This window comes from Trichosurus vulpecula, chromosome 1 (assembly GCF_011100635.1).
Source record: "Trichosurus vulpecula isolate mTriVul1 chromosome 1, mTriVul1.pri, whole genome shotgun sequence".
NCBI classification, from domain to species: domain Eukaryota; kingdom Metazoa; phylum Chordata; class Mammalia; order Diprotodontia; family Phalangeridae; genus Trichosurus; species Trichosurus vulpecula.
Genome location: NC_050573.1, coordinates 253,971,832 through 253,995,938, shown reverse-complemented (window position 1 = coordinate 253,995,938; position 24,107 = coordinate 253,971,832). Strand labels below are relative to the sequence as shown.

Genomic DNA, 24,107 nt, shown 5'->3' with positions numbered 1-24,107 from the left:
AATATTTTGTTTTTAAGTTAAGATTTTTATAAGTCTAATATTGCCAGAATTTTATATCTACTTTCAGTTTTGCATTAGACATGTAGTTTGGATCAGAATATAGCTTAGAAAATAGCTCACATCTAAGGGATCCCTAAAATTGTGAGGTAAAAAGGTACTCATTGTGCAACATGAATCGGGTATAGGGCAGGAAATTTATTCCTACACACGAAAGAAATACTAAATACAGAAGATTCACAGCACATATCAACAGAATGACTTAAGTAGATTTCAGTAACTACTATTAGACTCTGTTGAGAGGCTGATAATTGAACTTCAACAGAATATCAAATAGTTTGCAAGATTAAGCATTTTACATTTTACCTTGGTTCTGCACTGTCCAAACAACTCCTGGTATATGCCTATTGGTAAAACTGGACTAATGCTGTCTCTCAGGGGCTGTCTTGTCCAAGAGAACTGGAGTAGTTGCTAGGGACTCTGACCCAATGGGAGCCAGGACGTCTGGACTTCTTGAATCTACAAGGCAGCCTCTAAACCTGGATATGTCCACTATTACTTGTTTGCCCAAGATCGAGAAAGAACAAATGCAAAAAGGGCAGCCGAAACTCAGGTTCAGGCTTGCTTAGACAAACCATGTTCTTTAGATGCCATGTATCTATGGCTGCAGTTAGCCAATAAGGGGAATCAGGCCCTGGAAAAATGCTCTTAGATGTGGCTAGGGGGCTTGATTTCATTTTGGCTCTTTTGTTTTAGGTACTTAGAGGTTTTATCCCTAACCCCTTAGGACCTGGAGCCTTGTTTCTGCATCTTGGCCAGGGCTGAGATATTTGGTTTCTGTTCCCTTCCTGTGAGGTCAGTGTTTGTTTACCACATATGCTAGGCTTGTTGTTCCTTGGAGAGTCCTATATTGTACTGAGATGAAAGAAGAGCTGGTCCTTATTATCCACAAGTTAACTCCCATTGGAAATCAGAACCAAAGTACCCATTACTTTCTCTATTGTTTTGGCCAGATTGTGCCAACCAATTTAATCTTTCAGATTAGTTCTGGTTTTTCCAATCGTTCAATAATTTTTATTGTTCTGTGGACTCTTCATAGTTTCCTTTATTGACTTTTAAACTACAGAGCCTAGAATTATCATTGTATCTTCAACTCATCGAGCATTTGTTCAGTGCCCAGCGTGGTATGGTGGAAAGAAAGAACACTGAATATGAAGTGACTGAGGACGTAAGTTTGAATTCTGACTGTCATTTACTGCCTGAGACCTTGGTCAAGTCACTAACCCTCCCTAAACTTCAGTTTCCTCATCCATAAAATGAGGGCGCTCAGACTAGATGATCTCTTCTAGATCTAAATCTGTGATTCTAGGTAGCAGGTACTGTGTGAGGAACTGCTGATATAAAAATTAAAAACAACAACAAGAAGCAGCAACAAACTACGACCCATCCCCAAATGATATAGTCCTTGTCCTTGAGAAACTTAGTTTCAGCCTCTGGTACCCCTTTTTAGAGGGTTCAGACTCTGGTTCCCATGTAAAAAACACTACACCAATGGAGAAAGAAATCTGGTCACCAGTGGAGACATTATCTGCATATCTCAGCTGTGGTAATATGTGCCCTGCTCATCTGCACGGCACAACCAAGGCAATGAGTTGACAAGCATTTTATTAAACCAGGCACTATGCTGTGTAAGACTTATTAAGAAAGGCAAAAATGGCCCCCGCCCTCAATGAAATCACATTTTAGTGGGGGAGACCAGATTGTCACAACTCCCATACTTTGTTTAGGCTCCTGGATGCCTATCAAATCGAAAAGGTTGGTCAAAGCTGGTACAGTAAAGAGTGGGATGGTGGTCTCTGGGTTCCAATATACAGTATTTACTTATATTTGTTCTACTTTACTAATTTTTCATGCACTCCAGGCATCACTGATTGACACAAAAGCATTGTCATTTGGTATCTTTCTAGGTGCATGGAGATTTCCCATTCCCTTCCCTCATTCCTCCACCCACTGTGAATTTTATTCCAATGGGTTCTAACTCACTTTGTCAACTGGCAATGAGATTTCTGGATGCTTGCAAAAAGAAAAAAAGAACCTTACAAACAGAATCAAATAAAATAATCCAAAGGAAAAGAGAACATTCAAGGAGTGTCATATGTCTTATGTTACTTTTGAAAGGTCAGCAAACTCAGGCTCAAGAAAAGCAGAGACAGGAGATATGGATTTTTCATAAAAATGGCTCAGCTTCAGGCACCTGAAATTTATTTAAATTATTGTTACTTTCTTCTGATTTTTTTCTCCCACAGAGAGTTTTCCAGCACATGAGAACAGGTCATAAATTGGAGAGTTTCAACTTCACCTTTTGTAGTATGAAGGAGGGAAACATGTCCTTACCTTGCATTTCTTACTTTCTTGGTCATTTCAAGTTGAATCTCCCAGCTCACCAAAAGCAAATGGTAATTTACCCACGTAACTGGGCCAGTACTAGTTTTCAAAAGTTATGGTAATAAAACTGATATTTTTTCTTCTTATTCCTTGTGCTTCCAATAAAAATGGTAAATAGATTGTTCTTGTTTGTCCTTTGTTCTCAAAGAGGACCAATGACATCATGAAGGTAATGACTTGACTTGTGCATGAATTGGATGAGTGGGGCAGGGCTATGCAAATAGGTAACATTTTTTATATTTACCTTACCTGTAAGTCTGCATTAGAAAAAAAAATCTCTTCCTGTAGTATCAGCTAGACACTTTTGACAATAATCAACATTTTTCTCTTTAAAACCATAGGGGTTCTTTGAATGCAATCCAGCTCCAGTGCAAAAGCATCAGGGTCTGGTAGATATCTCTTGCACAACAGCTGCTTTCCTTTCCTTTTCTTTCCCTTTCCCTGCCCTCATCTATAGCAGGCCTGAGAGTACAGTTATCTGTTCTTTTTTTTTTTTCTTCACCTCTATGACACGTTCCCAGTGGAATGTCAGGGTTTTTGCCTCTTAGGCAGATTGCAACAACAACAACAACAAAAAAAAGGAACCACTTTCAATAGCCACAGCCAGTCATAATCTTCCTGCCTTGACTATCCCCAATGTGGTCTGGGCATGAACAGAGGCTGTCCCATCCCTGTCCCTGTGCCTATATTTTGTGCAAATGTCTCCCAAAACCAAGAGAAACTACATTGAACATATAGTGCCATTTTTTCTCCTAGCTGCTCAAAGTGCTTCTGAAAATAGCTTTTGATACCTGCAACACATTAAGGCATAAGAAAGGGTGACAGCGAAATATTGGAAAAGAGTGAAATGTTGATTAAAAAAATCAGTATTTAGTTTCAGCTTTTTCCACCCCCACTGGCATATGCTTATTTTCTTGTAGCTCTGAGTTCAGCAATTGTGATTTGCGGATAATACTTTGACTCATACAAAATAATTAAGAAAATATTCACAAAACAGAAATATTGGCAAAAATATTTTAATATTACAAAGTTCCATTGTCAAGGGATACATATTTGCTATTTAGAATTAATAATACATACCAATAAAAATATCAAACTTTTTCATGTTGTCTTTACATCAATTTTACTTTAGCGAAAAAGTACCAAAAAAAGAAACATCTTAGTGTTGAATTGAATTCAACGTGGAAACTCAAAGCCACATTACAAATTCAAAGAACGGCACTTTTTCAACTTAAAATGCAATTCATCTTATTTTTTTCATTTATATAAACATCTTATTTAAACAAAATTCTACTCCCCACAACAAACAGAAACCTTTTCCCCCAAGTATTCATAAAGCTATGGAACCAGAAAAGACCTATAGATCATCTAGTCCAACCACCTGATTTTGCTGATAGAGAAACTGAGGCAAAAGGAGGTAGAGGAAGTCATACAGCAGGTTAATGATAGAGATAGGACTATGACCCACATCTTTGGGTTCCTAATCCAGTACTCTTTTCATCATGCTATACAATTCCTATTGCTTTTTTTCTGTTTCTTGTTAATGTAATGAAACACATTGTTATTACATAGGAAGTCTGATAATCTAGGATTAGGAAGGACGTAAAGATACCCCAAAGGTGAATAGATAGACATTTTGGCCACCGATGAAGAACTGTGCGCTTTCATGTACATAGTACCAAAGCTGTGTGTTCCTTAGACCCAGTTTCTTTTTGATGGTTTCCCCAATGCTAGCATTATGTCAGCTTTCTCTTTACTACTGCTGTTATATCCACAGTCACACTCTTGTGCTTTAAAATAAGCCACTTCTACCTCTTTGACATGGTCCTGGAGAAGACCTTCAGTAAATATTTATCAAGTAGCACTGAATATCTTTCACTCAATCAACACTCAAACATTTATTAAGGGCCATGGGAGAGAGAACTGCAGGACGTCCATCCTCCATGAATTGTAGAGTTGGTGCTCTCCTATAGAGAACAATTCTGTAATTCTGTAATAAGCAATCCTCAAATTCTGTTACTTTGCATTGAATCTGAAGAAAGTAACCAAGTATTTGCTGGGCTATGCCTAGAAACTGAGGAGAAAAGCTTTGTTTTACATTTTATGAAAAATTAGAAGTAATGGAGTTTGACAGTAATCCTTTAGGGTCTCAGTAAGGTAAGAGTATGTATAAAAGGGTAGGCTATGTGAATCTCTATAATCTAAAGCTTGACTTTCTTGAATGAATGGAAAAGCTTGAAAAACTAAGAGAACAACTTTGAACTTCACAGCAATATATTCTAACCTTTCGAAACTCAACTCACCCTCCTCTGGCAGGGCACAAAATTGCTGCATTTATCATAGCTGTAGAGCTAGTGCCACTAGCAGTTAAAAAAATGGTCCTTGTTGATGCCTTGACACATCCATGTGATTTATTGGAAAGTGATTTGGTGATAAATTTTCCTGATCAGTTGTTCAGGACGCCCATGAGCATGTCTATCATGATCAGGGGCCACCTATTAGGAGAATCCTCATGTCATCTCCATTATGTCTATAGCTGACCACCTAGATAGATGACATCTTTCCACCCACACTTTTTAAAATGGAGTCATTTTTCAAAGACTATCACAATGCTTACCTCTCACTATGAGGAGTACTTGAAGCCATAAACATCAAGTATAAAATGGAATCTTTGGATTCTTTCAAGGTGATAGAATATATTAACTATTGCTCACAAATCAACAACAATTTGTTTATATACTTCTGAAATTTCCTAAATATTTCTATGTCCTTAGTATACAATTTGCTTATTTTCTGACCAATGTGAGAGATAGCAAAAGCTCAATGTATAACAACAGTGGCTTCATTTATCTATTGTGCACAAATGTCTCCCAATACCGAGAGATGAGACAGACTACATTGAACATATACTATTATTTTTCTGTCCTAGTGGCTCAAAGTGCTTCTGAAGACAGCTTTTGATGTCTACAAAATAGTAAGGCATAAGAAACAGTGACAGTGAAGAAGAAACCCCATTTCTCCTGCCTTCAAAGTTGGGACTGAACTCTCTAAATTACATTACTTTTGGAAATATAAGTCTACTAATTTTGCCTTCATTAATTTTTTAGCTCTGATTTTATTAGGTGAAGGAAAGCCTGGGCTAGAAACCCCTTCCACCATTACATATGGGCAACCTGTTTGTAACTTGGTGTCTTAGAGAGTACTACAGGTGACTATCAGGTTGACTGACTTACCCATGATCTTAGAGCCAGTAGGTGTCAGAGACAGAACTGGATCCCAGATCTTTCTGATTCTGTGATTGGTCTTCTACGTACTATGCTATACTGCCCTTATTGGCATTGCAAAAAGATAATGATTCAGAACTTCTTCACACAGTTTTGCCTGTTGAAAATATTACTAGGTTTCTTTTTGATGTCAGAATCCCCATAATTCAAGTAATGTTTTTATATCAACCATAACAACATATTATTGTCTGAGTTTAAGAATTTGGATTATAATCCTAGTCACTGGATAAAAATAGTCAATGTTGTCTTTGGGCTGTGTAATAGGACAAAATGGCTAAGTTTTGTCATTATTCCATTCCAATTAATTTTGGTCATATCAGTCGAGGACATATATCCTCTGTGTAGGTCATATTACATGACCCTGCTAACTGAGTAGGACCATCTAAGTTGTCTTGAATGTTAGAAACACATGAAATGGGGCAGATCACTCTTTCTGTCACTGTCACATTTTCTGTGAGCTGAGGATCAAAGACTATACTGGAAGGCTGCAGGAATGAACCAGAAGCAGTGTAAGACTCAGTCACCAAGAAATCACCCTGGAGCAAAGGATCAGGTATTGGAATTGCAGGCTGCAAGAAAGACCCAGAAGCAGAGAAAGTTGAAGTTTCATTGCTATAGAAAGTTGATCCTGTGGCAGATTGACAGGAAACATTGGTGGGAAGCTGACAGGTAACATTGGTGGTAGGCTGATAAGTAACATCAGTGGTACGCTGACAGGTAACATTGGTGGCAGGCTGATAAGTAACATCAGTGGCACGCTGACAGGTAACATTGGTGGCAGGCTGATAAGTAACATCGATGGTGCGCTGACAGCTAGTATTGGTGGCAGGCTGATAAGTAACATCGGTGGTGCGCTGACAGGTAACATTGGTGGCAGGCTGATAAGTAACATCGGTGGTGCGCTGACAGCTAGTATTGATGGCAGGCTGATAAGTAACATCGGTGGTACGTTGACAGCTAGTATTGGTGGCAGGCTGATAAGTAACATCGGTGGTACGCTGACAGCTAGTATTGGTGGCAGGCTGATAAGTAACATCGGTGGTACGCTGATAAGTAACATCGGTGGTACGCTGACAGCTAGTATTGGTAGCAGGCTGATAAGTAACATCGGTGGTACGCTGACAGCTAGTATTGGTGGCAGGCTGATAAGTAACATCGGTGGTACGCTGACAGCTAGTATTGGTGGTAGGCTGATAAGTAACATCGGTGGTACGCTGACAGCTAGTATTGGTGGCAGGCTGATAAGTAACATCAGTGGTACGCTGATAAGTAACATCGGTGGTACGCTGACAGCTAGTATTGGTGGCAGGCTGATAAGTAACATCGGTGGTACGCTGACAGCTAGTATTGGTGGCAGGCTGATAAGTAACATCGGTGGTACGCTGACAGCTAGTATTGGTGGCAGGCTGATAAGTAACATCGGTGGTACGCTGACAGCTAGTATTGGTGGCAGGCTGATAAGTAACATCGGTGGTACGCTGACAGCTAGTATTGGTGGCAGGCTGATAAGTAACATCGGTGGTACGCTGACAGCTAGTATTGGTGGTAGACTGACAGGTAGCATTAATGGTGGTCTGACAGGTAGCATTTGCGGATGTGGAAGATGCTGGCTGTGATCCATATGTTTCAGTTGTAGTAATGTTTGTTTTCCCAGGTGCCTGAAAGAATTTGGTTTCTTCATAGACACCCATGCTTATATCTGCCAGCTTCTTAAATTTTGGCCCTAAGGAATCCAAGCAGCTGTCATCAAAATCATCTGCAATAAAACTACAACAGCCTACGGGAGAACTAGGAGGTTCTACTCCTTCATCATCATAGATTAAGAGGCAGTCACTTATTCCTTGACTATCATCTTCCTCTGTACAGGCAAATGCTTTCTAAAAATGAAGAAAAGTAGAGAAAAATGAAGTATTTAAAAATTAATTTGATCACATGTTGCTCTTTGTTATGTTCAAGGTCAAGCATAACATCTATAATCCATCTTATATAAGACAACCCTTCAACCCTCGGAAGGGCTGGAATGATATCCTTGGAATGCAAATTATATTTCAGACTTCTTTGCACAGATTCTGGTGATTCAAAACAGATGTGGTTGGTATTTACCTCAGATATGGTACTTGTCTGGTTACCAAGAAAAGGTTACCAAGGATAAGTAATTGTGAGAGTTTGTTGGGAATGGAGAAAAGGCATGGGATAAGAGATGGTTTTAGTTTTTAAGCTATTAAAAATACTCTTTTCTTCCTAATCTGAAAGATACAAACGTTGGACTAGATAATCTCTAAGATCCCTTCCAGTTCTCTTTATTTCTACGAACTATATTTTTGTACAGGTATAGAACTAACCTTATAATTTTAGAATAGTGAAAAGCCTCCAGACTGTGTCATTATTAGGTATTATTTATTGTACTGGGAATATTCAGTTTGGAAAAGAAAATACTTAGAAAGGAGATGCCAGCTATATTCAAGTATTTGAAAGGTCATCTTATGAAAGAGAGAATAGACATCTTGTGTAATACCAGAGGGCAGAAGAAGAACCAATGCATGGGGAAGTTGTAGGGATATAGACTTCTGCTCACTATAAGAATAAACTTTCTAACAATTATTTATGGTTATTCCAAAATGCAGCGTTCTACTTTGTTAGATAGTGGGTTCTTTTCTTATTGCTAAAAGTGTTCAAGAACAAGTTATTGCATGACCAAGTACTAGAATCACACCTGTACATTTTTACACCAGTTAGAGATATTAGGACAAGAAATTGGACCAAAAGAGGCTAAATGACTTATTCAGAGTCACACAGCAAGCTAAAGGTAACATCAGGGCTAGAATCAAAGTCTCTCAGCTTCTAGTCCAGTCCTTTTTAGTTACACCATTGTCAATGATAGTAGAGAGCATTCTTTCTTGACCTAGCTGATCTCCAAGACTCCTTCTAACTGTCTATTTCTATGACTTTAATCATGAGTTCTGCTGTTGATATTGATACAGAGCAAAATTTTCTACCTCATGAAGGGCATTAAGTTTATATTCATGAGGTGACTCAGAACAAAGATCATAGGATACTCCATCTAGATCTAGAAGGGACCTAAAAGATTACTACTAGTTCAACCCTCTCATAGTATGGATAAGGAAACTGAGGCTGAGGGAGGTGAAGTGACTTGCCCAAAGTCACACAGGTAGTGTCAGACATAAGATGTGAACCTATATCCTCTGACTCCAAAGTCAACAAAAATAAGTAAAGATTTGGGTTTATTTGTAGTCTATACAATCATATATACCTGAACTGACACACCCCTCCAGATATAAGGAAATCAGGCTCTTTGATTACAGGAAGTCTATTTAGTGCAAGTTGGTTGTTGTGTTTGTCCTTCGTTCTCAAAGAGGACCATGACATCAGGGAAATGATGACATGACTTGCAGTTACTTTGATTTGAGTGGGGGAGGGCTGTGCAAGGTCACCAGCCTCATTTTCTCCTCCAGAGCCATCTGGGTCCAATGGCCTCATATTCACCAGGATGACTAGAGATGGCCCAGGAATCATTGGGAGACCCTGGCCCTTCCAGGCTAAGGTCTTTTCAGGTTCTCACGGGTGAGGTAATGCCAGTTCAGTGAATAGGCCTCTTTGAGAAGTGAGTCAAGGGATGGCCCCTTTAATCAAAACTCAAAAAAAAAGTCAAACTGGGAGGGGAAGACCCTCAGTGTTCCTGGCTAAAAGAGAAACAGTTACTATTTGGCTGTGCCAGGAGGGCAGGGACCTATTGTCCAATCTGTGAGCTCCAGAGTGAGTTGGGTTTAAGGCTTGATTTTTGAGAAAGAAATCTAGTCAGTAAACCTGAAGTTAAGGAGGCAAGTGCAAGTAATCCTTAGTAAAAGGGCATTGAATTTTAGTTATCAGTCTGGTATGTTAATGAAAGCATCATAAATAGAACACAATGATTTTTCTAATGATAGAGCATTAATTAAGCATGCACTGTGTGGCAGGTACCATAGAAGTGCTGGGGATAGAAATACTACCCCGCAAGATAGTATCTGTTCTTAAGAATCTTTTAGTGGGTGATGAAAACACATAAAAGAACGTGAAAAAGTGTGGGGAGTAGTTATTTGTGTTTCAGCACAGTATGGAAATGGCAGGAAGCGGCATGGAAGCCTGGTTTTGGACAGGATTAGGTGAAAGCTCACCAGTCAGAGCTGTGTTTTTCTGTGAAACTCTCTTGGTTCACATGGAGACTGAACCTGAACCACAGCATTATTAACACTTTAGTATCTTAGCTAATTTAGATTGAAATACATTTTAAAAATATCTTCTGAGATTTGAGGTTTCTGTAAAGCTCATTACAAAAGCAGATTAAGACCCAATGAAAAGACTTTCAATGTGATGTATTGTCCCATAGCCATAAAAATTCTGACCCAATTACCTGAGAGAAATAGGAGTCCAGGAAATTCATATTGACTGCTCCTTCAGCACATTCCCTAATGGTTCCTCCAGTGGAATGTCTTGTCCTCATTGTTCCTGAATACCCAGCACCTCCCAGGCCTGTGGTTCCTCCTGACCCTGAAGCTGCCCTAAGTCGGGTCATTAATTCTATACCGGAAGTTCCTTCTACAATGGTCTCTGCTGCATAGGCATTTGTACAAACTTCTAAAATTAAAGGAGAAAATTATGTTCAGTGCTGTGATTTATCATTATTCTTTGCTGTTTGACTTTTGATTTCTGGGGCTCTTATTCAGGAAGTAAATCCACAGTGGGAGAGAAAATGCAATTTTGTATCTAAAAGAGTATAATTGTATCCTATTACTGCTATTTGTCAAAAGCAGAAGTGGGTTACTAGGAAAAAAAGAACTCTAAAAGAAATTAAAATTAATTGAAAACTATAGCTTAATATGAGAAAAATGGTTTTAAAAGATAATTTCTGTCTGGCTCTATGAATTGATTAATCTGGGGAACTTCTGGTATAGACATTTCTTCCACTGGTTCAGATCAATTCCTCAATTCAGTGTATTCAAGGATCTTACATTTTAATGGGAGAAGAAAATGGGAGAGGGGGAGAGGGGAAAGAGAAAGAGAGAGAGAGGAAGAGGAAGGAAGAGGAGGGAGGGAGGAGAGAGAGAGAGAGAGAGAGAGAGAGAGAGAAAGGTGAGACATAGAGGTAAAAGCAATGGTGTGCTATAGCTAGCCTGATCTAGCTCATGGGAGCTGCTTGTCAAATATTAGCATTTACAAGTCAGAGATCTGCAAATGCATCAAAATCAGGGATTTTTGATTTGTTGTTTTGTTGGTTATCTAGACTTAAGAAAGTGAAGGGGAAAATGTTAGTAATGGACCTTAAACTTAAAAATATGCATTAAACATTTACTAGCACAGTCCCAGATAGAGACAATATTTGGCCACTGATTTAGATATGGGGACAGAAGGAGAGTAAAGAGTCAGGATTTACTCCAAATTTGCAAACTGGGTGGCTTCATGGGTAGTAGTATCTTTGACAAAAAATAGGAAAGGTAGGAAGAAAGGTGGGTTTTACTTGGGGAGTTGGTGAAGATAATGAGTTATATCTTAGATGTGTTGAGTTTGAGATACTTATGGAATCCAGGAGGACTCATTTGGTAGTTTATGGTCTTAGGGAACTTCCTAGTGGGGTGCTGAAAAGTTAAGTGACTTGATCATAGTTACACAGCTAGTATATGTCATGATCTGGGTAGATTCGGTCTCCCAGATTGACCTTCTGTTCGCTACAACATGCCGCCTCTCATTTTTAGATGATAACAGTGAGAAATATAATGGGAAAGGTTAATAGAGCACACAATTGTGGAAAGCAACTTGCATAATGAGAATTTACAAATTTGTAAATATTCACTTACCAGAACTTTCCATGAATTCAGTTCCATTGGCTGTTATTGGAGGCATGCAAATATTTGTGAGCTCCTACAAATCACCATCAGAAAAATGCTTATTTTAAAATTAATTGCTATGATTCTATAACCATATTGATATAGAATAACATTCTACAAAAGATGGAAATACATGGAATATGTTTTTATGAGAGTAATAATTTCTCTCTTTTTTTACTGAAGAACAGAAAATCCTATGAGACCTAGTGATGGCTCTAAGTCTTAAGGTGAAAGCCCCAAACCATATACGTTTTGCTCCCCATCCTTTCTTTGCCCTCCTCAAACCAAATCTATTTTTTTCTAACACATTTAAATGGATATTTTACAAACTAAGTACATACCTTATCTTGTGGCTGGGCACCTTCTATTCCCCATTGGTGAATTGTTCCTTCTGACCCATCTGGCACAGGAACAAATCCAGAACCAACACCACCTAGACCTCCTGCTCCATAGTCACAAAACAATAGCAGAAGGGGGGCCACTGCAATAAAGGAAAAAAAGTTTAGTCATTTTAATTAATTTAAAATTATAGCTGAACATCCAAAAGAAGTCAGTGAGAGCTGTAATAGTTGACATTGTGTAGTTATACAGGGGTGGGGAACCGGCAGCCTTGAGGCAGCAGGTTTTCAACACTTTATATTTGTAATCTCATTTATTCCTAGCTAAAAATAATTGCTAATTCACTAAATAATTAACTAGATAATAATAATAATATATAATACCTTACATTTTGCTTAGCACTCTACAAATATTTCATTTGAGCTTCATATGAACCCTACAAAGCAGATACTATTTTTTCCTCATTTTACAGGGGAGGAACAAAGACAAATTGAAGTCAAATGGCTTACCCAGCTCAGATGTCTGAGGCATGATTTGAACTCAAGTCTTCCTGACTCTAGGCCCAGCTCTCTGTCTATTACATGACCTAGCTGTCTAGCAGTGTCATAGTAGGTATTATGAATCTCATTTTGCAGAAAAGGAAGCTGAAGCTGAGTGGTTTTGTGATTTCTTTTTCCTTGGTATGACACAACTAGTGGGTATCTGAAGCAGGCTTTCAATTCAGGTTTTCCTGACTCTGAATCCATTGTTCTTTTTGTTATACCATGAGCTAAATGATCTGTGTTGTTGCCTACATGGCTAAACTACATCATTTGCTTTGAGGTGAAAAGATAAAAAATTATTGTCAAATGACAAGTAACACCTTCAAAGTCTCCTAAGAGGCCATTTTCCACAGTGATTACTTATATTGGAAAATGGCCATGGTTCTTCACAGTGAAATAAGCATTCAATTCTTTTTTTTTTTTTTTGCTATTGACAAATATGTTTTTTTCATATAAGCTAGTTATAGCAGTCAGCTTCTGCATGTAGGCAACACTATGGGGAAAAGCATTATATACAAAAATATTGCATTCAGAAGTAGTTTCCCAAATGAGCCTCTCCATTTTGCAAGCTTGGAAATACTCAATTAAATTTCCATGTTAGAACTAGAATAAAATAATGGAATATAATACTTACACAGCAACATCAAAAGACCAAGGATGATCAGACCAATGCCAGCAGGACCAAGGCTTACTGATCCTGTCCCTGTTTGCCTGCTAGTGTCATCAGGTTTTACACTTGGGAAGGGAACCCTATTAAGACACATTTGGTTCTCATCACAGTCACAGGTTTGTAATTGCAGAGTCTCTGGTATTTCACAACTTATCCCTTGCCTGTCTGTTACTATGAGAGAAAGTGGATATGTTTCAGAAGATAATGCTTTCTGGGCTCTCAGATTTGCAGAGGTACCTATAGAGAAAAAAAGCAACAGGAGGTCATTGTTACAAATTTAAAATTGTCCTCTTATGATAATGTTCGAGGAGGCCAAAGTAGCTGTTCCACTAGTAAATCCTCCTCTCATAGCTCACTGGGGTATGGAGCTGACTCTTGACCTACAAGGCTGTACCAGTGGTATGCCAACTGTTGTGGGTCCTACACAGTTAGAAAGGCTTAGAATTCTTGCCCTGTGACTTTACTGTAGACTAAAGACCATCTAAGGTTAATTCAGAGAGGTTTGTCACCATTGGCCCTTAGGTTATGATTTTTGTTGTTGTTGCTCATAACAACTCATGAGACAGTACCGAGCTGTGGAGAAAGTACCCATATTAATAAAATCCTGGAAAGTCTTAAAAGTCCTTATGATATTGTTTGGGTTAAAATGGTCTAGCAAAGATGCCAGAGTGAGAGGAAGCAGTATAGTCTAGCTCCACACCTACTCTGACTAAGCTTTCAAAAGAACATAGTAGTGATTGGGAAATCTAAGAAATTGAAGTGCTAGTCGTTCTTAAATAATCATTTGGGCCTTTCAGAGATTGCCTACAGGACTGTAATTTATATGACATGGTGAAATTGAAGTAGAACTTCACTTTTATTCTTTTTTTATCCAAGTTTATACAATATCTTAGCAAGTTTATTTACATTTTCTCCATATATTTTTTATTGTTTATTTGGTGGCCTGGATATTGGTCACAGAACTTTCAGCTCAGGTTGGCATGAAATCTTGTGTGGTCATGCATAAAAAAATCTCTTTTTGGAGCTGGAATTCATGTATTCTGAGTGCGTGCAAACCTGACTTGGTGAGAGAAGGTCATTCTACTTAGCAAATATTTATTGAGTGTCTATCGTGTTCAAACCATGGTGGACATAGTAGAGATACAAAGAAAGGTGTGGCACCAAACCTATTCTTGAGGAAAGAGGAATAAGAGAGAAATATACAAAGATGACTGATACAAGGGAGAGCAGAATATGTGCAAAGGAGAAATATAGGCACTAGTAAGGTATAAGAAATTTGGGTAGTGATAGAAAGGTATAGTATGTTCAATACTATAATAATACAATTATACAATATACAAATTATAAAAATATATAAAAATACAAAAAATATACAAAGTATACAAAAATATATTAAAAATACAATATACAAATACGATAATATAATATAATATAATATAATATAATATAATATAATAATACAACAATAGTAAGGTATAAGAAATTTTACCTGGAAGGTCAGGGAAGGTTTCATGGAATAGTTACCACTTGAATTGTACTTTGAAAGAAGGGAGATAGAGGTGTAGGGGGGAGTGGGTGGAATATATTTTTGACTTGCAGGATCACATTAGCAAGGGCAAAGGCATGGTAAAGTATAGGATGAGAAAAAGTAATGGAGTTTTCCACTCTGGCTGGAATATAGAGTAAGAGGGAACAGTACGAGATAAACCTGGAAAGGTAGATTGGAGCCAAATTGTAGGAGGCCTTGAATGTCAGCACCAGATATTTATACTTCATTCAGTTGGCAAAGAGAAGTAGCTGCAGGTTTTTGAAGAGATGTGATCAGAGTAAGGCAGGAATATTCCTTGACCAGTACTATGAAGAAAGGATTAGAAGCAGGAGACCCTAGAGTTAGGAGGATTACATATTAATCCAAGTAAAAAAAGGCATGGGTCTTAATGAGGCATTCATAGGAGGAGCCAAAAGCATGGGATGGGTGGGAGGGATATTGTGAAGGGAGGACTAATTGATAAGACCTGACAACTGATTAGATATAAGGGGTGGTAAAAGGGATAGAGTTGACTTTGTGGTTATGAGCCACTGGGAGGTGGGTGGCATGATTAAGAGAAACAGAACAGTTAAGATGAGGATTTGATTTAGGGAAGAAGATAATGTCAGTTTTGGACCTATTGGATTTGATATGCCAACATTACAGGTAGGTAGATATATCCAGCACATATCTTGAGATATGAGGAGAGGTTGGGGTGGATAGAGGGCATAAGAGGAATCACAAGAATTAATGAGATCATCAGGGAAAGTGTAGAGAGAGGCAGGCAAAGAACAGAACATCAACAACAAAGGGTGAAAGAGATTAGTATATGTAGAAAATAGTATTGTATTCTGGTTGCATCTGTTCTACAGTATGGAAAAGACACATAGCTGGGTCCACATAAATCAAATCACCAGATTTTATTTGATAGGCAATAGGGAGCCAGTGAAGGTTTTTGTTTTTTTAATTTTTTTTTCAACTAGAGAAGCGACCCAATGAGAACATTGAGTTAACAAGCTACGTCCTACTCAGGCAGTGGAATGGTCATATTTGATCTTTAAGGGGTTTTCTGGTTGTAATTGGACAGGGCCTACTAACTGAGCTCTTGCCGGTGATCTTGGAAATGAAGAAGAAGCATTTTTTATTTGTGAATGAACAATTCATTTGCTATTTATAGTAGTTCTTTTTGTGGAAGCTAGATGGTGAAGAAGTAGCTATCAATTGGGAATGGCTGTACAGATTATGGTATATGAATGTAATCAAATATTATTCTGTCATAAGGAATAACAAAGGAGACACTTTCAGAGAAACTAGGGAAGATGTATGAATTGACAGAGTGAAGTGAACAGAACCAGGAGGACAATTGACATAACGACAACGTTATAAGGACAATCTTGAACGATTTAAGAACTCTGATCGGTGCAATGACCAACCACTGTTTGACAATACCACTGATAATCCATGCTACCCACCTCCTGACACAGTGGTGATAGATTCAAGATTCAGAATGAGATATATGTTTTTGGACAAGGCCAACATGAGAATTTGTTTTGCTTGACCATGCCTGTTTGTTTTAAGGGTTATATTTTTCTTTTCATTTCATTTGGGGTGTAGGGGTGGGAAGAAGAGAAATGAAATGCTTGTTAATTGAAAAAATTAAATTTTTAATTAATTGATTAATTAATTTAATAATATATAATTTGATATATAATGTATAATATAATATATGAATTGATTAATTAAAAAATTAAAATAAATTAAAAGAAGAAAATTCATTTTACTCACCATTTATTGTTGTAATGCTCCATGTAGCTTGGGTCCCCAGAGGCTGTTCAACTAGGGAAAATGTGAAGGGTCCAGCATCTGGTTGGTTTGGCAGAGGCTTAGCTGTGACAATAACTGATGCAGATCTACGGCAAACTGTTTTCTTGTCAGCAAAAATCGTAGGACAATTTTCATTGAAATCTGGTACTCTAACAGTTATGGTGCCTGTTGATGTCTTCCCTGTGTTATCTGTAACAATAATATTGCAGAGTTAAAGAAAAGTAAAAAGCAGCTTCTGGTCCATGCAAAGGTATATCCTCATAGAGCCTACTGACCATGAGAAGCTTTATTAGCAAATATTAAAATTGTAAAATACTTCAACCTTCTAAATCAGACTGATTTTACATATTCTCTTGGCTGGGCAGCTCATATGACTAGACTCTGTTGTATATTATCTTAGCACTTTTTGAAGCAAGGATCATAGGGTTATTGATTTAGAGCTGGAAGGGGCCTTCGAGGCTATCTAGTCCAACCCTTTCCTTATACAGATGAGAAAACTGAAGCCCAGAGAGGTTAAGTCACTTGTTCAAATTTACATAGGTGGTCTATGTCTTGCTAAGCATAGTTTAAAACCATCTGATTCTAAAGCCACTACTCTTTTCACAGTATCATGCTTCCTTTCATGAAGGATGTCTCTGATGCATTCACTGCAAATAGAATATACCTAAAAATGATCCCGTGTTCACAGTAGTGGAGCAAATGGGCTCAACATTTTATTTTTAATGATAGTTTTTTGCTCCAAAACCGTGTATCATGGTATTTGAAATACATGTGGAAAGGAAACATCATTTGTTTATTTAACACACTTTCGGAAGCAAAGCCTTTGCTGATCTGGTTTTCTGAATCTTGAATTTTAAGTAAATTATATTGATATTTTGAAAAATAATTGAAGTCTTTTTGCTTACCGTCTATTGCCAAAATCTCAGCTGTCAATGTCTTATTGACTATGAACGCAGAATCTCGATCAAGGTTTTTGACAAATTTAATTTGAGCATTTTTTGAATCAACGGCTAAGAAACCACCATCATTACGTCCCATTACATATCTGTTTTTGACAGAAAAAAAACCAACCCCTGAGGATTCTTGCAATTACAAAATGCTACATATTCTCGGTTGAAAACTGTAGTTTTACATTGACTATATAACATTAAAATTTGAGAAAAGTAGTGGAAATATGAAGAATTCAGAAAAGCATGGAAAGATTTGAATGGATACAGAGCGAAGTTAGTAAAGACAGGGAAATAATAATGTGTAATGACTATAGTGATATAAGTGGGAAGAGCAAAAAAATGAAACTTTATTAAATGTCATAATTGTCATGAACAAGAATCTGAACCCTAGAGAAAAGAAAATTGAATTGAAACAAAATTGTTTTATTTCAGAAATATAATTTCATAATCCTTAAATATCTATTGTGACCTGGCTTCCTGGTTTTCTTCCTTATGTCAATGAATTATAATTGTAATAGTAATCAGCCATATAACTTAAAGGTGTGTTTGTTGAGGGGGATGATGACCTTGATCACATCCACATTGTATAGAGCAAAATGATTTTAGAAAGCAATCATTTTGTTTCATGGTATAATTATAGATAAAACATTGGCTTCTAAAAAGAGAAGTTTTTTTGGTGGAAAATTTCCAAAACAAAATAATTTAAATTATTAATTAGTTCTATGCAAGATCATGTTATCAAAGGATACTGTTATTTTTATGAAGGTTGATTCCTGCCTCAGTCACCCTTCCTTTCTCTCATCTTGAACCTCTCGCAGTCTATTTCTGTCAAGGGCATCTCCATTCTTCCAGTTTCCCATGTTGATAACCTCAGTGCGAGCCTTGAGTTCTCACCCTCCCTCACCTCATATAATCTGATCAGTTGCCAGATATTGCTGTCTCTACCTCCACAACATCTCTAGCACCAGACTCCTCTCTTCTCACACCCAGCACATTCAGACTCTCATCAGCTTTTGCCTAGACCATTGTAACATTCTTCTAATTGGTCTTCCTGATTCGAGTCTCTGCTTATCCACCATCTACGAAGCAACCAAAGTGATTTTTCCAACCATGTCAATCAATAAGCTGCCTGTTGACACTAGGAGGAAACCTAAACTTCTCTGTTTAACTTTTAAAGCCCTTCACAGCTGCAACCACATCATTAGACGTTACTCCACTTCCTGCACTTTACAGTCCGGCCAAGGTAGCTCTATTCTTTAAACATGGCACCCCACCTACTGTTTCTGTGCCTACTGTTTCTATGTTCAGTCGTTCAGCTGTGTCTGACTCTTTGTGACCCCTTGAACTTGTCCATGGGGTTTTCTTGGCCAGGATCTTCCATTTCCAACTCCAGTGTGTCCCCCATTTTACAGATTAGGAACTGAGGCAAACAGGGGTTAAATGACTTGTCCAGGGTTGCTCAGCTACTAAGTGTCTGAGGACGGATTTGAACTTAGATTTTCCTGACACCGGGTGCAGGGCTCTACCCACTGCACTATCTAGCTGTACTTTTTTGTGCTTTAGCAGTGATTATTCTCCTTGCCAAAAATAACCCCCTTCCAACTTTGCCTCAGAATCTTTCGCTTCCTTCAATATAAAGCTCAGACACCACCTTCTAAATGAAGGCTGTTCTGATCCCCCAACTATTAGTGCCCTGTCCTACTGGACTGTCTGCTTTTTAACTATTGTATTAATTTTGTATATATTATGTATATGTATAGTTATGCATATATATAAATTACCGTGTATTGATTTTGTATTTATTCTGTATATGTGTGTATGCACACACATGTCTATCTCAGTGGAACATAAGCTCTTTGAGAAGAAAAACTGTTTCCCTTTTTGTATTAGCATATTGCCTGGCACATAGTAGGTATAGTAATGTTAATGAAAACTTAATATTGTTGATTAATTGAAAAAAATCTTCTTCCTTTTATGGTCTATTTTGTAATGAATAAAGAGAGAGCACATGGCTCAAAGCAGTAAGTCCTGTACCACAAAGAAGTAAAATTTATGTTAATATCTTTAAATATCTGTATTATAAACAATTAAAGGGCTGGGAGGAGAACTAATACCAGATGATTATTAGGATGGGGCAGAGTTATAGGTTGAATAGTTAGTTCATTGTAAAGCATGAATCTAGAATTTATTTGATTCATAAGAGAATCATCAGGAATAAGGGGGTTCATAAGGAATTGACATTCCCCTAGTACTTCCCTCTCTCTATCTACTCCTCTCTTTATTAATGTTACTACCAGTTTACATAATGCTGCTTTATTTAATTATTGCGTTTCATGGAAAGTCAGATATTTAGACCTTACAGGTCATTTAGTCCATTCCTCTGACTGGAATTAAATAAGAGTCAGAGATAAGAGTCTTACCCAAGGTCACAGAGGTTGTGAGTGGCAGATCTGGGACTGATGAGGGAAGGAAACAAGTATTTATTAAGCAGCCTACTATGTGCCTGACTCTGCTAAGTGCTTTGCAAATATTATCTCATTTGATGCTCACAACAACCCTGAGAGGTAGATGTTAGTATTATCCCCATTTTATAGTTGAAGAAACTGAGGCAGACAGAGGTTAAGTGGCTTGCCCAGGGTCACACAGATAATAAGTGTCTGAGAATGAATTTGAACTCTGGTTTTCCCGACTCTAGACTTCCTTGTTCTATCACCCAGATGCCTAGGTTGAAGCCAGGTTTTCTGACCCTAAATGCAGTGAGCTTTCCACTGTATCACATTGCTTTCACTGTAGCAATCCTGAGAGATAAACCAAATAAATATCTTTTATCCACCCATAAAAATGCCGAGATTCAATTAACTAAATGACTTGCCTCAGTCATGCAACCAGTAAGTGTCAAAGCTAAGAGACTTGAGCTTGGGTCTTATGATTCTAAATTCGGAGGGCTTTAAATTTTTAATTCATGCAATACAACACCATTTTCATCATGATGCAAACTCAACAAGGTAGAGTGATTCCCTATAACTTTCATATTAAAACCTAATAACTTCTCTTGGCTCTCAATGTTTGTTATTTACTATCCCTCTCCTTCCCCCTTTTTCTCTTCTTCCTGATCCCAGAGGAACTTTTGTCTAGACCCTACTCCAGGAGAACTAATCTAGTCTGTTCCCTACATAACTTGCCTGTGCATTATCACGTATGCTCTTTCCTCTTCTAGGAATGTCCTCTCTGCTCCTTTCACTGATCTGCCTCCACTCCATCAAAACCTTGAGTAAAGCTCATTGACTCCAGAAAGTTTCCTCTGATTAATCCCACCTCACTCTGGTCATTCCTTATTCCTTAGAACTCAGTCTATGACTTTTTTTTTTGGGTTTGATAAAGTTTATAGAAAACATTGTTAGTTGTTAAAATGGTGCAAACATCTTAAAAGCGCTTTTATTTATTTATTTTTGCGTAAAATGTAGGTCTTGTTAAAGTCTATCCATTCAAGAACTTTAAAAACTGGTGTGGCTTCCTTATCTTTTGGCTCACATGACCTTCAAGGACCCTTCAAGTTCTGGAAGATCTATGATCCTATGATTTATATGCCTTTTCTGAAAGTTGCCTAATTACAAACATTAAATTTAGAATTTATAGCTAATTTAAAGTTTTCTAATGTGTATTTTAGATATGAATTAAATTTGTATTGAAAAAGTTATTCATTTAGACTATTTGAATGTGTTTTGCAAGTTGCCAATGAGTATTTGAAATTTTTTTCATTTGTCAGCATTTACACAATTGAACCTCTATATTAGGATTTTTATCCAATCAGATAATTGGGTAAGCACTCTATCGTGTTTTTGATTATTATGTCTTATTTTATGAAATGTTTTAGAATTATGGGGAAATAAGAACTTCAGACAACTTTTATACTTATTGGAAGGAAAATATCATTTCCTGTTTATTATTAAGTTGTAAGATATGATAGTATATTGGTTTTATGAATACATATTTCCATGTACCACATTTGTGAAAGATCATAAAATAAATTGTTTTGAAATAGCAAATAGATAATATGATAATCAAATATAATAATCAATAATAAAATAAACAAATATAGTAAATAATCAAAATAGATTATTTTGAAAATCTTGACATATGTTGATTTGTGATATTGTCTGAAACTGAGATGGTTTAAAGGAATAACAAACATTAACGTGTCTTACCTGACAAATGATGCAGGTTTACCAGTATCTTCATCAATGGCTAGGTATGGTCCAAGAACATAATTGATCAATTTTTTATAACTTATGCCTTTCTGCACTGTAAAAGTCTTTGAAGTAGGATGGAATGCAATTCCCTCTTTTACATTTACAACCTCAACTCTGATGGGAGTGGACTGAACTTTATATTGAGAGATAACTGACTGGTGAAACGGAGCCTTGTTTTTAACAGCTATACCAAGCTGCATAGTTTGAAATTGTTCATAGTCCAGAGCCTGAAATGTTTAAAAAAAAAAGAAAGAAAGGAACTGTTAATGATATCTAATTCTTTGAGAGAGACAACTTTAAATTTTTGTTTATTTTTATTTTTATCTTTCAGATGTGGGAACTCAGAGATAGGAAAGGATATGCCTGTGGTCACACAGCTAAGTGTTAAGAGGTATGACTTGAAGCCATGTCTTATGATTCCATGTCCTGTGCTATTTCCATTGGGCAGTGCAGGCTTAGAAAGGGAATCAGACTACTTTGTGGTCATATACTATGGATCCTTATTCTTTGCATATCAACCCAATTGAAGAGATCATTTCGCAGTTCAGAGAAAGGGATTTATTGGTGCCTAAATTCCTCAAACCCAAGTCCAATATATGATGCTTAGAGAAAAAGTGTCTTCTTAGGCTATCCAAGTATCCTCCCAATATTCACAGATTCCTCATTGGCTACATATATAATTCTGTCTTGACTTTCAGAATTTGTTAGATGTGATGAGCATCAGATGATCCTATAGGACAACTGGGCATTTATTCAGTAGCCTAAGGGTGGACCATCTACCACTCCTGGAAACACTATCAGGTGACCTAGCAACATAGGAATTTATCTGATGGCTGTCCAGCCTTATAAGCCTGAAAATTCTCACCATACCTTCTAGTTTTTGCTCATGTTTATATACAAAAGCAAAAAAGTTAGAATGATAATTCATATTTACACAAAACTTTAAAGTTAACAAACTGTCTTCCTCAAAGAAAACTAATCTTGAAGTGAGAAGACCTGGATTGACGTCTAGTTTTGTCACTTCCTGATTATGCAGTCTTGGACAAGTCAGCCCAACTCTCACCTATAAAATGAGGTGTCTAGGCTAGATTATCTCTCCTAGGTTACTTCTAGCTCTAATATTCTGTGGTTCTATGAATACCGTGAATCTGACTATGCAAGTTTTATTATGTCCATTTTACAGATGAGGAAACTGAAGTGGATAGAAATGAAGTGATTTGTCCCTAGTCACAGAGCTAGTAAGTGAATGGAGAGGACCTATGATTATATTACCAAAATGGAAAGTTGATACCATAATCAAAAGGGACATACTGGAGAAAAGTGGGGCAGACTAGAACTGATCTTGGAGAAGATCCTATGAATTAGTGGGTGGGTGAGTCAAACTGAAATTCTGAATGTCTGGTAACCATCTCGAATTCAACATGTACAAAGCAGAGCTTATTATCTTTATTTCCAAACCTTCTCCTTTGCTGAGCTTCCTTATCTGTTGAGGGTACCACTTTTTCTTAGTCATTGAGGTTCCCCACCTCAGTGACATTGTTAATTCTTCGTATACACCCACACCATTAATACAATCTCAGTTGTCAAATCTTGTCACTACTCTCTCCATCCTTCCTCTTTACTCACAAAAACAGTGCAGCGTTTCAGGATCTCACCACCTGAATATCTCTTGCTTAAACAGTAAACTATGAATTATTACAGTAGACTTTGAATTTTTCTCCTTGCCTCAACTTTGCCCTCTCTCCAACCCATCCTCTACACAGCTGTGAGAGTAATTTTCCTAAGCACAGGTTTGATCATGCCACTCCACTGCTCCCCAAACTTCGGTTGCTCCCTATTGCCTTTTGAATAACTAAAAACTCCTATTTGGCATTTAAACTTTGTACAATGTAGCTCCTGCCTACCTTTCTAGTCTTATACATTACTCCCCTCCACCACTCTAACATCTGGCCATACCAACCTATTTGTTGTTCTTTAGTACATTTGATATTCTATCTCCTGTTTTTATATCTTTCCACTGGTAGTCCCCTCTCCCAATTATTTTTTCCCCCAGGAGATTCAAGTAAGACATTGCCACTTTCCAGGGATAGTCTTTATTTTTGTTCTTTTAGCCTTAGCTATTTCATGTAGCTAGAACCCATTTAGAGGGATATTTCAGGAAGAACTGCCTCATTATCCCATCTCATAATCCAAAATTTAACCCATGAGTGTTGGACTTAATACAACTACAGTGGGTGACATTAATACATTAATTTTTTAAAAAATTATTTTGATAATGTAGTATGCAGGTAAATATAGTAATATATACAAATAATTTAACAAGTATATTCACTTGAATTTGTTGGGGAAATGTGGTAGTTTCAATTAAGATTACAATTATAATACTAGTTGTGAAGGTC

At 37.3% G+C, this 24,107-nt stretch overlaps 1 protein-coding gene across 1 annotated transcript in view; it reads right to left on the bottom strand.

Annotated features, from left to right (window-relative positions):
- Positions 1-6,037: 6,037 nt before the first annotated feature.
- The window catches only part of DSG3 (desmoglein 3), a 33,645-nt gene continuing 15,575 nt past the window's right edge, over positions 6,038-24,107 (bottom strand). Inside the window, exons 9-17 of the mRNA XM_036743819.1 lie at positions 21,664-21,935; positions 17,414-17,553; positions 16,470-16,697; positions 13,121-13,393; positions 11,947-12,086; positions 11,576-11,639; positions 10,135-10,358; positions 7,287-7,603; positions 6,038-6,470 (exon numbers count right to left, since the gene is read on the bottom strand). Of these exons, the coding sequence (XP_036599714.1) occupies positions 6,038-6,470; positions 7,287-7,603; positions 10,135-10,358; positions 11,576-11,639; positions 11,947-12,086; positions 13,121-13,393; positions 16,470-16,697; positions 17,414-17,553; positions 21,664-21,935 (2,091 nt within the window). The remainder of the gene's footprint in view (positions 6,471-7,286; positions 7,604-10,134; positions 10,359-11,575; positions 11,640-11,946; positions 12,087-13,120; positions 13,394-16,469; positions 16,698-17,413; positions 17,554-21,663; positions 21,936-24,107) is intronic.